At 45.8% G+C, this 18,872-nt stretch overlaps 1 protein-coding gene across 4 annotated transcripts in view; it reads right to left on the bottom strand.

Moving 5' to 3' along the window:
- Positions 1-15,986: 15,986 nt before the first annotated feature.
- The window catches only part of Scn10a (sodium voltage-gated channel alpha subunit 10), a 79,763-nt gene continuing 76,877 nt past the window's right edge, over positions 15,987-18,872 (bottom strand). For all 4 annotated transcript variants that reach the window (XM_034484075.2, XM_034484072.2, XM_034484073.2 and 1 more), the window contains one exon: positions 15,987-17,652. In XM_034484075.2, coding sequence (XP_034339966.1) covers positions 16,481-17,652 — 1,172 coding nt within the window. In that variant the 3' untranslated portion in view covers positions 15,987-16,480. The remainder of the gene's footprint in view (positions 17,653-18,872) is intronic.

Below are 18,872 nucleotides of genomic sequence, written 5' to 3' on the forward strand. Positions count from 1 at the left end.
AAGGAGGCTGGACATGGAGTTCAACAGTGAAGCACCAGGACTATGTTTCAACAGTGAGGGACTAGGCTAGCATGCAAAAGCCCTGGGCTCAAACCTCAGAGCCATCAAAACCAGAAAGAGCATAAAATATCACATACTTTAGTGTAAAACAAAAAAAGCCTCAAGATGTGTAGAAAAGCATAGGGGAGAAACTTTCAGATTTGGGGGTTTAGGTTTTAGGCCAAAACCACGATCCACAGAAGAGGAACTTGGTAAGTGGCACCCACTGCCAGGAGATTGTGGGAGGCTCTGCTGTGAATCAGAAAGGACAAACAGGGTTGGGGTGGGGTTATTGCTGGTCACCTACCCAGCGAAAGGCAACTATCTGTAACTGAAGCATTGTCAACAGCAAGCATCCTCAGAAAGGACCAGATGAGAAGATGGTTAACAGACATGAGTAGGGTTTATTGATTGTTGACAAGCCCACAGAACAGGCTCATTGTTTTTTTTTGTTGTTGTTGTTGTTGTTGTTTTCTTTTTTCCGAGACAGGGTTTCTCTGTGTAGCTCTGGCTGTCCTGGAACTCACTCTGTAGACCAGGCTGGCCTCAAACTCAGAAATCCGCCTGCCTCTGCCTCCCAAGTGCTGGGATTAAAGGCATGCACCACCACTGCCCGGCAGGCTCATTGTTTTTAAAGACTTATTTTTGTTCAGGCCCATGTGTTGGGTGGGTACGTGCATGTGTGTGTAGATGCCCCTGGCCACCAGAAGAGGGTGTCAGATCATCTGGAGTTGGCATTAGAGGCAGTCCTTGGATGGCCTAACGCTAGGAGTAGGAACTAAATCCAGGTTCTCTGGAAGAGCTGGAAGTACTTTCAACTGCCAAGATATTTCTCCAGCCTGGGAAATATATTTACTGTTGATAATTGGCGAAAGGCAAACTAATACTGTAATGGGCATATTGTTGCACACCACTTAGTGTGGCTGAAATATATAATAATGATAATGAATGCTGAAAGGGATGGGCAACTTAAGTAAACAGGGAACACAATGACCTGGGTAGAGGACATGATTGTTGGATGTGAAGAACCTACATGTATTGGATGAATGACACACAAACTAGGAAATGCGGGCAGTGAGCTAGAGACCACAGCCTTGATGAACACGCCTGTTAAGGATGATAATCCTGAGAGTTTACTAATGTATCAGGACCTGTGGCCATTGGGTCCAGAACAAAGATGAAGCACTCAAGCGGCCATATTGCTGAATTTAAGGATATCCTGTCAGGCTCATGCAAGCTCAAAAACAGCATCTAAGAATGAGTGTCAGGCTGGAGAGATGGCTCAGGGGTTAAGAACATTGCTTTCTCTTCCAAAAAACCCAAGTTCGATTCCCAGCATTCACAGGACAGCTCACAACCATCTGCAACTCCAGTCTCAGGTGAATGGATGCCTTCTGCAGGCACTGCAGGCAAATGATGCAGAAATACATGCAGGCAAAACACCCATAACAAAAATGTGAGGAAAAAAAAAAAGACAAGAAAGAACACCCCTTTAAATTTGTGTGCAGGTCTGTGTATGTGGTGACTGCTTCACCAGAGAAAGCATTCTCAACCCCTCCCTCTCCTGTAAGACTTACAAAGCAGTTTTATCTTCCTCGACTCTCTTTGGTGGGTTGATGGGTATGTTGTTTGGTTTATGGAAATGATACAAACTAGGGTCACAGGAGGAGGAGTAACCTCAACTGAGGATTTGCTACCATCAGATTGGCCTGTAGATAAATGTGTGTGGGAGAATTTTTTAATTAATGATTGAAGTAAGAGAGCCCAGCTCATTGTGGGTGGAGCCATCCCTGGGCAGGTGGTCCTGGATACTATAAGAAAGCAGACTGTGCAAGCCATGAGGAGCGAGCCAGTAAGCAGTACTCTTCCATGGTCTTTGCTTTTGTTCCTGCCTCCAGGTTCCTGCTTGAGCTCCAGCCCTGGCTGTCTTTGATGATGGACTCTACTCCGTAAGATGTAACCCTTTCCTCCCAGGAATTGGTTTTGAGCAGTGTTGTCTCGCAGCGACAGAGAAGCAAACTAAAACAGAAACCAGACTGAGATGACAGAGCAGGACATTTTACTCCTATTGCAGAGCCAATGAAAGTCCGGGTCCTGATTGAAGCCTAGAGTCAAACTGAGTTGTTCTTCCTTCTTACCCAGAGGGAATCCAGGGCACCACAGTGCTTAGGGCAATGAGCAGAGTAGGATCATCTTCAGAAAGCTTCAGTCGCCAAGTGTTTCTGAGGCTCCCTGTTCCAAATACAGGAAGCATCAGTGCCCAGCAGACACACACACACTGAATACACACATGCACACACATTGCACACACACACATGCACACACACACATGCACACACACATGCACACACATCACATACACACACACTGCATACACACATGCACACCCACATACTGCATACACACATGCACACATATACACACACACTGAATACACACACATACTGCATACACACATGCACACCCACATACTGCATACACACACATGCACACACACACACTGCATACACACATACTGAATACACACATGCACACCCACATACTGCATACACACACACACTGCACACACACACTGCATATATACATGCACACCCACATACTGTATACACACACATGCACACACACTGCATACACACACTGCAAACACACATGCACATCCACATACTGCACATACACACATGCACACACACACACACACACACACACACACACACACACACGCCCCTCTAGTTTACCTTATAATACAATTACATCTGGAAGCAGGAAGAGTGAATAGCCAAGTTTCTAATGATCAATTAACTGAGTCTTGACTCTGGAAAATGAGCTTTCTCCATCTCCAGCCCTCCACAGTTATCTTGGCCAGCAAATGGCAGTGGCCAGCTTTGATTGCTGGTTGTGCTGTTGGAACGGTGTTTAAAGGTCAACGGTAGCTGCGACTGTCTGAGTGGCTTATTCGATGCATACAGGCAAATCCTGCCTTTTCTACCTGTTCTCGCTTGGGGGTGACTCATCTAGAGTGCTTCAAGAGGACACACTTCAAAGTATTTCCACTTGAGGAGAGGGATGAATAATTTTCTGGTGCGGAGTTCATTGCTGATGGTCGGGGAAGCACTTACCTGGAAGAAAAGGACTTGACTTTCACCATAGAAGAATGTAGGAGTGGTCGCCTTGCTTCACGCCAGGAACATCCTTTCTGAGCAGGCTTCATTAGTTTTAGTCAGTTTGCTTGAGATTCTAAAAATCCCCTAACCAACCAACCAACCAACCAACCAACCAACCAACCAACCAGAAACCACACCTCAGGTCTTCACAGGTACAAGGCTTACCCAGCAATCCTCACTCTGAGTTCAATCTTTTTGGCTTTGTCATGGTTGCCAGAATTCAGATTCTTATGAAGCAAGACTCCAGCTGGTAACCTGTGATGTCATGAAACTGGGTCTAGCCAGTGTCCCTCTTTGTTCAATTTCTTTTCCCTCTCCTTCTTCCCTCCTCCCTTCCTTCTCTGTGGGGAGCTGACAGAAGGCGGCTATCATCATTGCAGTCATCTTGAGCCATATACCTTGACAAGAGACTTGATTACAGCAGCCTACAACAGCTGAGCACACTCTGATAACATCTTGTTTTAGATACCCAGGATCTTCCCTTGGGTGTGTGAGACTTAAAGGCGTGACTTAAGGTGTGATTTAGAGACAAGACCTAAGGGCATGACTTGAAGGTGTGACTTAAAGGCGTGGCTTAGAAGTGAGATATATAAAAGGTGAGAGGCAGACAGAAGAAATTATTATTAAGTATTAGGCACTTGGAGTAGGCACTTGAGACTGAGACAGGCAACTAGGATTAGACACTTGAACTTGGATGAGACTCGAGACTAGAACTTGGAACTGGAGGCACTAGAGACTAGGAACTAGGGACTAGGAACTTAAGACTTGGGACTTAGACTAGGAAGAGAGACTGAAGAATAAATGGGATTGAATCACACTCTGTCTGGTCTCCATTCTTCATGTCCGTCCTCACTCTCTCTCTTGCTGAACCCCGACCCACAGACTGAAGCAGCTTGGGGCAGTGTGGGCTCTAACAATTTAGCCCCCAAGGCTTTTGGCAGTGCGGGTTCCAACACTGACAGAGTAATCCGTGACATTTTGGCTCCCTAACGTGGGGCAGCTTGGGCCGCAACACTTCTCCTCCCCTTCCCTCTATTTTTATCCTTCCCCTTCTCCCATTTCTTCCCCCCTTATTTTCTCCTCCTGATCCCTCCATCTTTTGCCCTCTCCCCTCCCCTCCCTTCTTTCTCCCTTTCTTTCCTTTTTGCTCTCCCTTTCCCTCTGGTTCCACCCCTGATCTCTTTCTCTGCGCTCTTGTCTCACGAGAGAAGGATGGTAGACCAGACATCCTTTCATGCATCAAGACCAATATCTGTCCTATATTTTTGCATGTTGATTGGATAGTTAGCCTTTGGGTCCTGGGCTGTGAAGAGCAATTTATGGGCCAGCTATTTGTCACCTGTTTGACAAATGTTTGTGAACTTACTTGGGCATTATTGCTAGTGATACATCTATGAGCTCGGCAGAGTGCTTGAGAGTTTATGTCCTTTCAGGAAAGACAGACAGACTGCTATACACCTCTTCAAGGGAAGATGATAACCGCAGTGCAGATGCCTGTAATCGGACAGGTTGGTCATGGAGGAACCACAGACAGAGTGGGAAGAAGGGCATGCATGTTCTGTTGGGGGTAAAGTGCATTTCAAGGACCTCTGCACTGAGGCAAGGGCATGTCTGATTTAAGGAATGGCAAGCAGCCAACAAGGAGGAGGGTGAAGAGAACGTGGGGTGAGGTCAGAGAAGAGAGAGGGGCAGATTATGTGTAAAACCATTGTAACGACAGCTGTTCAGAATACCAAAGGAACCAGAGGCTAGGTTTGAATGGGGCCACTGTTTGACAAGAGACCATTGGAGACAAGAGTGGAAATGGTGCCCATTGGAAAGAAATCAAAATACTACTCATGGAAGCAGATGGCCACCGGGTGATTCCGGCCTGCGATTTGAAGGCACAGTTGCCTGTCTTGAAGAAAAAGGCACCATGATTGGTTGACAGAGTTGCCCATCTTGAAGGAAGACACAGCAATTGGACAAGACTCTGGAGTCTCTCCCTCCAGGAAGAGAGTGAGTTTGGTTTTACTTAGCTGTATGTATTAAGTTAGAAAGTTATTTGCATGTCTGGCAAGGAGACTGCATACCAACCTCAGGCAGCCAACGGGTGGACGGACTGGTAGGTATTCGTTTAACATGTCCAGCATCCATTCTTTCTTCAAATGGTCACAGAACTCTTCCATTGGGAACTGCTCTCAGCATAGCTCCAGATTCCCAGGATGAGGTCATGATCCTAGAAATCTGATACACTGGTGTGCTGGGAACAAGATTTGTTTAGGCTGGGGACTGTGCTATATTCACTCAAGGTGCACGACAACGAATGCCGCCCTGGATTTTGGTTGGAATTACTGGGGGTAAAAGCAAGTTTTCATTTAGCGATCATAGATACGAATGACTTATGGGGTACCTTTCCTACCACACAGACATGATACCCGAGGATGGATCTAATGTAGAAATACAGTACACAGGAGAGGAAGAGACAGGATCCCAAAAGAATCAGTTGCCTTTTTGGGTTTTCTATGTAGTCAGAAAAAAAATATTTCCTCTCTTTCTCCATCATGAACTAATTTAGGTTGGATTTCTTCTTTTAGGGATTTTTTTTATTACTTGGTGTGTGTGTGTGTGTGTGTGTGTGTGTGTGTGTGTGTGTGTGTGTGGTGAGGTGAAGGCCAGAAAAGGGTGTCAGATGCCCCGGAGCTGGAATTACAGGCATTTGTGAGTGCTAGGAACCAAACCCCAGTCCTTTGCAAGAGCAGCAAGTGTCCCTAATCCCAGAGTCCTCTCTGCAGCCAGGTGTTGGTTCCTATCACTTACAGTGACGGCTAAGATCTCTGGTCAGGATGTGCTTTAGTGTCGTTCCTGTTGTTGGGATAAAATACCCTGAGACAAAACCAACTTTATGGAAAAAAGGTTTTATTTGGTTACAAGTTACATCCCACCACTCTCAAGGCAGGAACTTGAAGCAGCCAATCACACTCACAGTCAAAACCACAGAGAGGATGCAGGCGTGTGCAAGCTTGCTTGTGCTCCATAGGGTCTTCTTCCATGTTTCCACAGTCTAGGACTTTAAAGGCAGTGAATGGTACTACCCACTTTGAGGTTTGCTCTTCCCATATCAGTACCCTCACCACCACGCTGACATGCCCACAGACCAGTTTGATCTAGACAATCCCTTACTGAGATTCTTCTGTGTGATTCAGGACCGTGTCAAGCAGATAACTGAAGCTAACCATCGTAGAATGTCTGGGCTGTGTAAGGTACTCCTGTGATCTCATCCTGGGTAGTCTCTCAGAATGAAATGGTCTCTCAGAATGAAGCTCTGAGCCAGCCATGCTGTTTGAAGTAACCCAGGGATACCAAACTTCGTCCCCACCAGGAGCACTCTGCCCAGTCTCCCTCCCTCTGCTGTGCCTGCTCTACAACAGCTTTGGCGGCCTGCACATCTCCCTTGCTGAATGCAGTTCTGATTCACTTTCCCGAGAATTTCCTGTTTTAATTACCCACTCCCGGACTCCTACTCACCCTCCAGGCGCAGATAACCTAAGTCCAGGATGTAAATGCCACGATGGATAACAGTGGATGGTAATTATTTCTGTGAAGAGGGAGGAGGAGGAGAAGCTAAAGCCCAGCCGCTTGAAGTTTCTTTCTGATTTTTGCAATTGTGAGGTAAAAACACAGAAGACTCACTAGACAACCGTGCTTGACACAAAGCTCACAGAGAGGTGTAATCAGATGCCAGCTGTCACCACCGTCCCCTCTGCCTGGCGGGAACTCCTCCCTGGCTTTCATAACTAATCTTTGTTTTTCTGTGTGTGTTCCTGCATGGAACAGTTTAATTCAGCCTGTTCCAGAATCTTCTAGAGTTATATAGTATAGTTTTGTGTCTGGCTTCTCTCATTCAATGTTACTCTATTATTCATTTTTAGACTTGTGGGGAGCTACTTCTCAATCATCGTTATTACTGCATAAGATTACAATCTTAAAAAAATGACACAAGTCATTAAATTATTCTATTGCCAATAGACGGTGAATTACTTCTAATTTAGGTCTATTAAATTCATGAGAAATATTTTCTGTTTTAATTTTAAAAAATTTACATGTAGCATGTTCTGCCTACATGTTTACCTGTGTACCACATGTGTGCCTGGTCACAGAGGCCAGAGGAGGGTGGACCTGGAGCTCCAGACAGTTGTGAGCTGCCAATGTAAGTGCTGGGAATTGAACCCAGGTCCTCTGGAAGAGCAGCCAATGGGCTTATCTGCTGAGACATCTCTCTAGCTTATTTGTATTTGAGACAAGATCTCATATAGCCCGTGTTGTCCTTCAACCCTGCAGGACAGGACATCCCTGTGAGGATGACCTTGAACTCCTGATCCTCCTGCTTCAGCTTCAGAAGTGCTGGGATTTACAGGCATGTACCACTATGCCTGGCTTCTTAAGAAACCTTGGTGTGTGTCTTAGTTAGGGTTTCATTGTGAAGCGACACCATGACCAAGGCAACTCTTACAAAGGCAAACATTTAGTTGAATCTGGCTTACATTTTCAGAAGGTCAGTCCACTATCATCATGGCAGGAAGCATGGCAGTGTGCAGGCAGACGTGATGCTGGAGGAACCAAGAGTTCTACATCTTGATCCTTTGATCCACAGGCAGCCAGGAAGGAGCTGGCTTCTGCCCAGCTGGGGGAGGAGCTTGAGCATAGGACCTCAACGCCCACACCCACTTCTCCCAACAAGGCCACACCTCCTAATGGTGCCGCCTCCAAAGAACAAGCATATTCAAATCGCCAGAGTGTACACACCCAATGAATCTCGTGTGAGCGGATTTGTTTGGGTGCCCTTCTCAGGATAGAAATGAACTTGTGTGCTTCCACCTCCTCTAGGTAAAGTGATGCTGTTTTCTGAAACTGGCCGTATCAATTTACATGCTCTCCAAAAGTACACGAGAGTGCTTGTCTTTTCTCATTTTTGCCAACATTTGATTTTTATTAGACTCTAACTTTTTTTTTGTAGACTCGGCCGACACATAATGGTATTTCATGGTGGTTTTAATTTGCATATTTTCCTGATTGCTAATTAGGTTGTTCACCCTTTTATATGTTTATTAGTTATTCAAATTTCCTCTATTAAGAAGGGCCTCTTCAAATCTACTTTTTTCTATTTTATTAATTAAATCTGTTCGTTGACAATACTATACTTGCATATAAAGCATACTGACCACTGTTACCCCTCATGGTCTGCCTCCCGTCTCCCTGCCTCCCATCTCCCTGCCTCCTGTATCTTTCAAAGCATCTTTTTCTCATGCACAAGCCTATTGGTTTTGCTTTGTGAACCACTGGGTTTAAACAGGGCTGTCTGTGTAACCCTGGGTTTGGAGTGATTCTTTGGATTCTGGTGGACTCAGAGGTGGATACACAACAGAAGACAATGATTTACCAATATCTATCAACAGTCAATAGTCCAGCAGTGAAGGGTACAGCCCACAGCTCACACCCCTTCCACAACTGATGGTCTGAGGGCCAGTCTTGTGGGGGCCCAGTGCAGGTAGCTGTAGCTGTGAGTTCATGCTTGCAAAGGCCGTGGTGTTGAGTATAGAGCATGGCACTTTCCAGCCCTTCACCCTTCTTCTGGCTCTTTTAGTTAGTTGGTTGATATTTATATGATTTCTCTAGTCTTTTATGTGCATCCTTTTGGAAAACTTAGGTTTGAAGTAAGTCATTCTATAGAAATCATATATTTCATGTTTTTATTTTTTCAAGTCAAGGTTTCTCTGTGTAGCCCTATCTGTCCTGGAACTCACCCTTTAGATCAGGCTGGCCTCAAACTCACAGAGATCCTCCTGCCTCTGCCTCCCAAGTGCTGAAATTAAAGGCATACACCTGGCTGTGTGTGAAGGTTGTTGATTTTTAAAAAAGATTTTATTTATTTATTTTATGTATTCGAGTACACTGTAGCTGGCTTCAGACATACCAGCAGAGGGCATCAGACCCCATTACGGATGGTTGTGAGCCACCATGTGGGTGCTGTGAATTAAACTCAGAACCTCTGGAAGAACAGCCAGTGCTCTTAACCGTGGGGCCATCTCTTCAGCCCCCTATATTTAAAGTTTTAAGGTCCTGCCTGACATTATTTGCCCATTTTCTGGAGCATTTAGTCTGTTTTTATTTAATGGAATTATTGGTATATTTGTATATAAAAAACTACTATGTGGTTGTTTGACAAAATAGTTCAATTGATAAGGATTTTTTGGTGTGAATTTGAAGACCCAGGTTGGGATCCTCAGGACCTATGTGAAGGTTAGAGGCACCTGGTATGTACCCTCAAACTGTTGTTTGGGGATAGAGCATGGAGAAAGGGACTTGCTTGTCAGCCAGGCTAGCTAACCAGTGAGCTCCAGCTTCAGTGAGAGACTGCGTTTCAAAAAGTAAGGTTGGAGACAGCTGAAGAGGCATGCTGGCCGGTTTAACTGGACACAAGATATAGTTATCTTGGAAGAGGCAATCTCAATTAAGAGAATACTACCCACCACCAGATTGGCCCATCGGCAAACCCAGGGTCCTTTTTTTTTTTTTTTTTTTTTTTTTGGATTGATGTTTGGTGTGAGCTGGCCCTAGCTCACAGAGGGCAGTGCCAATCCTGAGCTGTGGTCCCGGATGCCACAAGGAAACAGCTGAACAATGCACGGGGAACAAGACAGCAAGCCGTACCCATCCTTGGCCTCTGCATCAGCTCCTGCCTTTAGGTTCCTGCCCTGACTTCCCTCAGTGATGGACCATGGTATAGAATTGTGATGTAAACCCTTTCCTCCCCCACATTGCCTTTGGTATGTTTTATCACCTCAGTAGCAACTCTAGGTAAGGCAGGAGGACACCTTATGTCAACCTCTGGCCTCCACATACATGTGCAGTACGTGTGCCCCACAACACCTTGGGCCTCCATACATATGTGTACCACACCACCGCTGGCCCCCACACACGTGTGGTAGGTATGCACCACAACACTACATTATTGTTTCTTTTCCACTTGTTCCTCTTGTTCTGTGTTTCTAATGTATCCCCCTCTTCTTTTTACCATATCGTGTGTGTGTGTGTGTGTGTGTGTGTACATATTCATGCATGTGAAGGTGCATGCCTACATATGTGCACATACGTGTGGAGGCCAGAGATCAATCTCGGGTGTCTTCCTCAGTTGCTCTCCATCTTCTTATTTGAGACAGGCTCTCTTACCTTTACCATCAATTGGATTAGGATAAGCTGGCCTCGCAGCAAGCCCCAGTCACCCCTGTTCTCCATCTCCCCCGCCTGATTGCTGGGATCACAAGCATACGCCACCACTCCCAGGAGCTCCTTTTTATGTAGGTTCTGGGGATCTGGGGATCAAACTCCAGTCCTCATACTTCCATGGCAAGCAGTTTATTCACCGAGACATCTCTCCAGCCTCTTAGCTTCTTCTCTAATTGCTTCTTAGTGTATTCCTCCCTGTCTTACTGGAAATTATATACTCTCCCTGCTTGCTAGTGGTGACTCTAGTAATTAAGCCATGCATTCTTAACTTACCAGAGTCTAAACATAATAAAAAAACCTTTATTTTCCTCCTGGCTAACAATGCGGCTTTCTGAGAGATACTTAACCACGTCCTCCCAGCTTGTTGCTTGTCTGGTATTTAACTAGTGTCGCGGATGCTTTCAGGGACAGAAGTGTTTAAGTATGCTGCTCTGTTGCTACTGGAACCTTAGAACTGCTTCTCCATCTGCCTGTTTGAAGCCTGTATCCCGCGTTTCAGCAACTCACTCCGGATCTGTCGGGTGGCGCCAAGCACAGAACCGAGGAGAATGGCTAAAGACAAAAGTCTACACTTGGCCTTCCGGGTCCACAGTGTTCTTTCTAAACTATGTCTGCAGGATGATTAGGTTCATGGTATAAAAAATATTAGTGATTTTTTAATTTACAATTTAAAAGCCTTTTTTTTTTTTTGAGAATTTCATCCATGAGTGTTGTACTTAATAACATTTTTATTCTATTTCTCCTCCTCTGCCTCCACTTGTGTCTCCCCAACTCCCTCTCAACCTCTTGTTCTCTTGTCCTTCTCTCTCTCTCTCTCTCTCTCTCTCTCTCTCTCTCACACACACACACACACACACACACACACACATAACTATATCCTATATCCTGCTGACTCTGTTCAGTGTTGTGTGTGTGTGTGTATGTGTGTGTGTGTATGTATTGTGTGTGTTTAGGACTGACCCCTTGGGATTGGATACATACCAAAGGGGGGGGGGTCCCTGGAAAGGATTGGTCCTCTCGCTCTCAGCAGCTGTTAACTGCCTGTAGCTCTTAATCTAGCATGGAGGTGTGTAAGATTTCCCCCATCCTCCCCTGCATGCCAACTGGCATTACCATTACATACATCTTGCTTAGGCAGCCATGTTTGCGCTATGTCCTGGTTGTCTGGCTCTTACAGTCTTTCCACTTCCTCTTCTGAGATTTTCCCTGAGCCTTAGGTGTAGATATATCAATTGGGGTTGGTCATCCCATGGCCAGTTGTTGTCTGAGTTTTTTGACCAGTTGTGGATTTCTGTAATGATCTAGACCCGCTGCAAACGCAGGCTTCTTTGGTGAGAGTGAGAGTTGTGTTACAGGAAGTGTTTCGTAAAGAAAATGCACGTTTTAGGGATGTTTGTATGGTCAGCACCATTGCTCTGTCTGATCTCCAGAGTTGAGGGATTCTCATATATTCTGATCAAAGATGTTCTAGTGCCATCTCCTGCTGGGGGTGTGAGGCTCGATTCCCATGTGCCTGTGCTTCTCACATCTGCTCAGACTAGCTCTTATTTTGTAATGGGGCCACTAGGAAAACTTTAGAAGTGGATTTAGCACAGTTTTAAAAATTACAATGACTTATTTTGTGTGTGTTGAGGTAGGAGTGCATGTTCCAGTGTGTCACGGCACACGTGTGGAGGTCAGAGGACAAGCCAGGAGTCAGTTCTCTCTTTCCACCAGGTAGGTCCTGAGTAATGTCACTAACATACTGAGCCAGCTCACTGAGCCAAGATTTAGTGAAATTTTACAGACATGATCCTGCATTTGTATGGAGCACATTCCTGAAAACTGTGAAGGACTCGGTTCGTGCTGTATCCCTGTTTCAATGGTTCTCACCGAACCTTAACAGACGTCTCTGTGTGGAATAAACACAGGGTGCATTTGTTTTCCAGGGATGCTATAGCAAAGTACCACAGGTTAGGTGGCTTAAAGAACAGACATACATTTCCTTATGTCTAGCATTCCTGGGGGCTAGATATCATCAACCAAGGCATTGGCTTGGCTCTCTCTGATGTCTAGGGGAGAACCCTTGTCTCCCTCACTGTCTCTGGGCTTCTGAGAAATGTCAACAAGTTTTTACATTCCTTTGCCAGCGGCTGGATCTGTCTTCACATGGAGATTTGTTGTTGTTGTTTTTTTGCATATGCATTCTCCTGCTGCAACTTCCCTCTGTGGATGTCCAGGTCACCCTCCTATCCTAACACCAGCCACAGCATTAGGACCCGATGGAATATGGCTGCATCTTGGTTTGGTTATCCCTGTAAAGAACCCACTTTCAAACAAATCCGTATTAACAGATGTCCTAGGTTAGGATTTCAATAGCTCTTTTTGGAGGACACAGTTCAATCTACATGTTGGGGTAGGAGATAGGATAAGAAATACTGTCATAGACAGAGTCAGTTGTCAACCTGACATACTGCAGAAGAAGAAATGCTAAATGAAGAACTGCCTCCATCAGACTGGCCTGTGACCATGTTTGTGAGACAGCGTTTTGATTGCTAGTTACTGTAAGGGGACCCAGCCCACTGTGGGTGGCGCCATTCCTGGCTAGGCACAGGGTTGTATAAGAAAGGCAGCTGAGCAAGCCAGAAAGGAGAATCCCTCCATGGTCTCTGTTTCAGTTCCTGCTTCCAGGCTGAGTTTCTGCCTTGGCTTCCCTTGGTGATGGAACTTACTAGAAAGTCTAAGGTGAAATAACCTTGTTCTTCCTCAAATTGCTTTTTTTTTTTTTTTTTTTTTTTTTGGATCAGTGTTTTATCACAGCAACAGAGATGCAAACTAGAACAAATACCTCCGAGAATAACATCATCGATTTTGTAAAAAAACCAGTCTGCTATTTGGCTACTTTTAATTCTTTCACATTACACCATAAAAATAAGCAGATGCCCCAGGCTGTCTGTCTACCCAACTGTCTTGTAAACACTTGTGCGAATGTAATTTCAGATCGCTTCTGGCCTTGACCGCATGAGGCTGAGATGTTGACAGAGTTCTCTGCAGTCTGTGTCTGTGTCCCTTGGATCAGTGGCACCCAGGAGTAAGCACTGCCTTGTTGAACTCATCTTTCAGATGTCACCTGAGAGAGTCTGGCTTGTGCTGGGATGGCTCATGGTTCCACTATTCCATCACTACCGTGATCCCATGCACCCTTGGGTGCTGCCAACCCTCTACTAGAACCTTGAAAGCTTTTGGCCACAGTTGTGCCAGCAGTGTCAGAAAAGGGGGGAGTCTGCATCTGTGAGATATGTAAGGTGGGCCAGCCTCTATGGTTTATAACTATCCCAACAGTAAATATTACTGTGCAACACACAGCCAGTGAGTTGACCTGAGCTTTTTGGTTATGGCTGGGAATGTCTCAAGAGTTCACAGAAGATGATGATAACTTCTGAGAAGATTCCATATGACCTATGTTGTCACGCAATGGCTAATCCTCACTGTCAACTTGACGGGCTTTAGAATCATCATAAAAACACATCTGTAAGTGTGCCTGTGAGAATGTTTCTGGAGAAGTTTAACTGATTAGTAAAGACTCTTAAATGTGGGCAATACCATCCCTTGGGGGAAACCAGGCGGGGCACCAACATCCACCTCACTCTGCATCATGATTGTGGGTATGATGTGACCTGTCAACTCACACTTGGATGGTGTACCCTAAAACCGTGATCATATGTGTGAGTGTGTGGTGTGGTGTGTGTGTGTGTGTGTGTGTGTGTGTGTGTGTGTGTGTATTCCTTAAGTGGTCTTATTAGGTATTTTGTCACAGAAGTAAGCAAAGTGTCTAACACACTGTCCTGGTTTGCTTTCTGTTGCTGTGATAAACATCACGACCAAAAGCCACTCAGGGATGAAAAGGTTTATTCGGCTTACAGACTATAGTCCTTTATTGAGAGAAGCCAACAAAGGGACCCGGAGCCAGGAACTGAAGCAGAGACCATGAAGGGATGCTTCTTACTGGATTGCTTTCTCTGGCTCATGCTTAGCCAGCTTTCTTATAATCCAGGACCACCTGCCCAGTGATAGCACTGTCCACAGTGGGCTGGGTGGACCCTTATACCTTAATCATCAATCAGTACAGTTCGCCACAGACACGGCAGCAGCTCAGTTTGATTTGGGCAATCCCTCAATTGAGACTCCCTCTTCCCAGATACTCTTAGTTGTGTCAGGTTGATATACCAGGACATACATCAGATAAACTTCAACTCATCTGTGGAGCTTAGCTCCTGTTTCGTTTCTTGTTCTTAGAGCAATGCTTGCCATATGACATGTACTTACAAATGTTTGTTGGATGGATAAAAACCTACTGGCTATAATATTTTATTCACCAGATCTTTCTTGAAATATCCATTTGCTTTTAAGTATGCTAATTATGGAGTCCTGGTCCCATGATGACCTTTTTTTTTTTGTTTTGTTTATTTTGTTTTTCAAGACAGGGTTTCTCTGTGTAGCCCTGGCTGTCCTGGAACTCACTTTGTAGACCAGGCTGGCCTTGAACTCAGAAATCCGCCTACCTCTGCCTCCCAAGTGCTGGGATTAAAGGTGTGTGCCACCACCACCCAGCCCATGATGATCTTCTTAAAGTTCTATTATGAGATACAAAACTGGATCCAGAATATAGTCCAAATCTACCTTGGCCAATCATAGAGGGAAGATCTGTACATGGCCATGCTGTCCTCCCATCCACTGGGTCAGAGTACCACTGAGATTTAAGCATGAGACTGAGAGCTATCCAATCTGTCTCCTATTCCTACAGACTTTAAAAGTGGAGAAACTGAGGTTCATAGGGGAAAGATCTTAGCCCTAGCAAGACAGGCAATCAGTACAGAGTTAAAATAGAACCAGTTAGGTCTGAGATGGTTAAGAGCACTTTCTGGGCTTGCAGAGGACTTGAATTTGGTTCCCAGCACCAACATCAGGTGGCTCACAAACATCTGTAAACTCCAGCTGCAAGGGACCCAGTGCCATCTCTGGCCTCTGCACTTCTATTCAAATGTATACTTTAAAAATCTAGGACTCGGCTCTCCAGCTCCTAGGCCAGCATCTTCAAGCTCTGACCACAGAGTATCAGGAGCCCTGAGAGTGAGGGAGAAGTAGCTCATGGCACATGTTAGTATCATATATGTATGGACATAAAATGATACTTTAAGATATAATGCTAGGGGCCTGGGGAGATATCTTGGTTTGTAAACAAGCACGCAGACTTGAATTTGACCTCCCATAGCCTATGTAAAAACACCAGGCATTCGGAGAGTGCGCCTATAATCTCACAGCTAGGGAGGGCAGAGGTGGGTAGATCCCTGGGGCTCATGTCCTGTCAGCATAGCTTATTTGGAGAGCTCCAGGCCAGTGAAAGACCTTATCCCCAAAGGTGCCTGAGGAATGACACCAGAGATTAACCTCTGGCCTCCAAATGCACATGTACACGTGTACACGTAACACACACATGCGTGTGCGCACACATACACACAAAAGATATGTTACTCTTGTCATACCTTTAAAAATATTAATTTTAATGGCCGACTCACAGGTATTGTCCAGTAGCTGGGAGCATGCATGCAGTCATGCAAGCCCTAATTAGCAGTGCCACCCCACTGTGGCTTTTCTAAGACTGCCTGAGACCATCAGAAATGTCCTTGCCATGTGTCTCTGGAAGTTCTGGTTCTGAGAAGTTGGTATGTCACATCTCTGGTCCCAAACAGAACAGAACAATGACATCTTCTGGAAATCTGGAAGAGACATCAAAGTGGAGGAATACTCTCGGCTTTTGATTCCTATCGGGGTGGGGGCTTTCTCAAGGATGTCCCCATTCATCTCTGACACCATGACCAGTGACATGCATTGGTGAGGCTGTAGGTCAGTGCCACCTCCAAAGGGAAAGAGTTAGCACAGCAGAGAGAGACATTAGAAACTGTCCCGTGCATGCTGGAGTGTCTTCACTGAGGTCCAGGGCTGTTCCCTTCCTTAGCAGTGACGTCATCTTCATTTTACATTGAGCTAGATGTGCTAACGTCGACCCTGTCACTCAGGCCCTTGGTGACGCTGTCATAGGACGGTGGGAAAGACATAGCAGAAGCACTTTCTGATTTGTCTGGGAGCCCACCACTGCCATTTGCCATGAATGTAGCATAGCCTTCCCCGGGAAGTGACACGCCATCCTCCTCAGCCCTGGGCACATTCAGGGGGTTGGAGAGTGTCAAGGAGCGTTGCAACATGTAGCTCCGATAGGCCTTTTGAATGACCGTGGCTGAGATGTCTTCCTGCTTCCACCGGAGGGTGGTTGCTATTGGTTCATAAGATGCTTTGGAAAGATTCGTTGCCATGAACTTCTCTTCCATATTAATCTTCAAAGAATCCAACTCCCCAGATTCTCCCAAGACATTCTTTGTGAAGGCAAAAAGGATGTCCAAACAGTGGATCTTATCTCCAGGGACCAACGGCAGGTCCATCTGGATTAATATATTCCGATTGGGTTTGGGGATTCTAAGAGGGCCAGAGAGCGTGTCTGCGAAGTCTGAGAGGGCAGAAAAGGCAATGAACTGGGTGGCCTCCGGGTCGAACTTCTCCCAGGTCTCATAGAACATGTCGAAGTCGTCCTCGCTCAGGGGCTCCGTGCTCTCTTCTGTGGCCACATTGAAGTTCTCCAGAATCACAGCGATGTACATGTTGACCACGATGAGGAAGGAGATGATGATGTAGGTGGTGAAGAAGATGATACCCACCGCTGGGCTCCCACAGTTGTCTCGGGTGACGGAGCCGTTGCTGTTGGGCAGGTTGGGGTCGCAGTAGGGGGGTCCTGTGTTGAGGATGGGGCTGAGGAGGCCGTCCCAGCCAGCCGATGTGGTGATCTGGAAAAGGCACAGCATGCTGTTGCCAAAGGTCTTGAAGTTGAACATGTCGTCGATGCCAGCCTCATCCACAACATTAGCGAAGCTGGCCATGCCGAAGATGGAGTAGATGAACATGACGAGGAAGAGGAGGAGGCCGATGTTGAAGAGGGCGGGCAGCGACATCATGAGGGCGAAGAGCAGTGTGCGAATCCCTTTGGCTGCTCGGATCAGCCTGAGGATGCGGCCGATCCTGGCCAGACGGATGACGCGGAAGAGCGTCGGGGAGAAGTAATTTTCTAGTGACGTAAGGATTGCAGAAAACACCAGACCTGTGGAACAGGGCAGAGAATTATCTAATTAGTGTCGCAAGCCATGAGTTCATGAGTTCTGATTAAGTTGGCTGTGATCACATTTCTCAGTATAGGCATCCATTTCCTAAGCATCTAGGCTTTGGGAGCCTGACTTAGGTGTTGGTCCAACATACCATTCATTAACCATCCCTCCATCAGGTGGTTTTTTTCTACTATGTTCTGATCTTTCTCCCTACCCAGAATATCTTATTAGTTAGCCTCTGTGGTTTGGTTAAAACCCTGTCTTCGTCAATCATACCCCACAAGCACGTGTAGGAATATCACAGTGAATACCATTAATTTGTTCAATTAATACATATTAATAATCACAGCAAAACCCCCTCTCTTCCATAGCCAAGTTCAGCTGGAAGTGACTGTGGTCTAGTCCACATTCCACATACCCATAATGCTTTGCTTCCAACATGACAGCACCACCATGCCCACTTCTCCTTCCTGGTTCTGGGGGGAGTAGGCCAGGACCCCCTATGATTCATCTCCCTGTCTCCTACTGAGAAGATTAACTCAGTTCCTGGCACAGGGGCCCACAGATAATTGTATGGAACTCACACTAATTATAAGGAGGGCTGGAGTTGGGTAACTTGCTGACAGATGAATGAGATAGGTTCTGAATGGCCAGCTGCCTTCACAATGGTTTTAATTTATCTCTTTCATGTCCAGCTGTACTTGAACCCTATGTTATGGTCCAGAGACAGGCATTTTCAGGGTCAGTTATGTCCCCCAATCCTACCCATGATTAGAAGGGGTAGAAAGATGAAGAGTGCGTGTACCCTAACCCCCTATGTCATCTCATGTGAGATTGTGTGCATATATGGGTTACTAATACTCTGGGAAGTTCTTGGGCAGTCCGATTCAACCGTGGCATTCTTCCTCCCTAGAAGGATGCATTCCTTCTAGACAAGTGCTGTGTATTTTTTTGTTTTTCCAGGATTTTTGAGGAGAGAAAGAGAATGCACACTTGCAACAATAAATGTCCTTCTGGTGGGGAAGACGAAGGAGAGGAAAAGAAGGAAGATGGACAGGTGGCCTCTTCAGGTGGTTTTCACCATAAGGGATTCCTGCTCAGTGGATGGGGCTGCCACATAGGAACCAGGAACTGATGCTTAGAAACCCTCATCACAGGGTCACAGGACACATGGTTGTTCTATATTGTTGATATGGATGGCCAGACAAGCAAGCTC

Source organism: Arvicanthis niloticus, chromosome 21 (assembly GCF_011762505.2).
Source record: "Arvicanthis niloticus isolate mArvNil1 chromosome 21, mArvNil1.pat.X, whole genome shotgun sequence".
In the NCBI taxonomy this organism is placed as follows: domain Eukaryota; kingdom Metazoa; phylum Chordata; class Mammalia; order Rodentia; family Muridae; genus Arvicanthis; species Arvicanthis niloticus.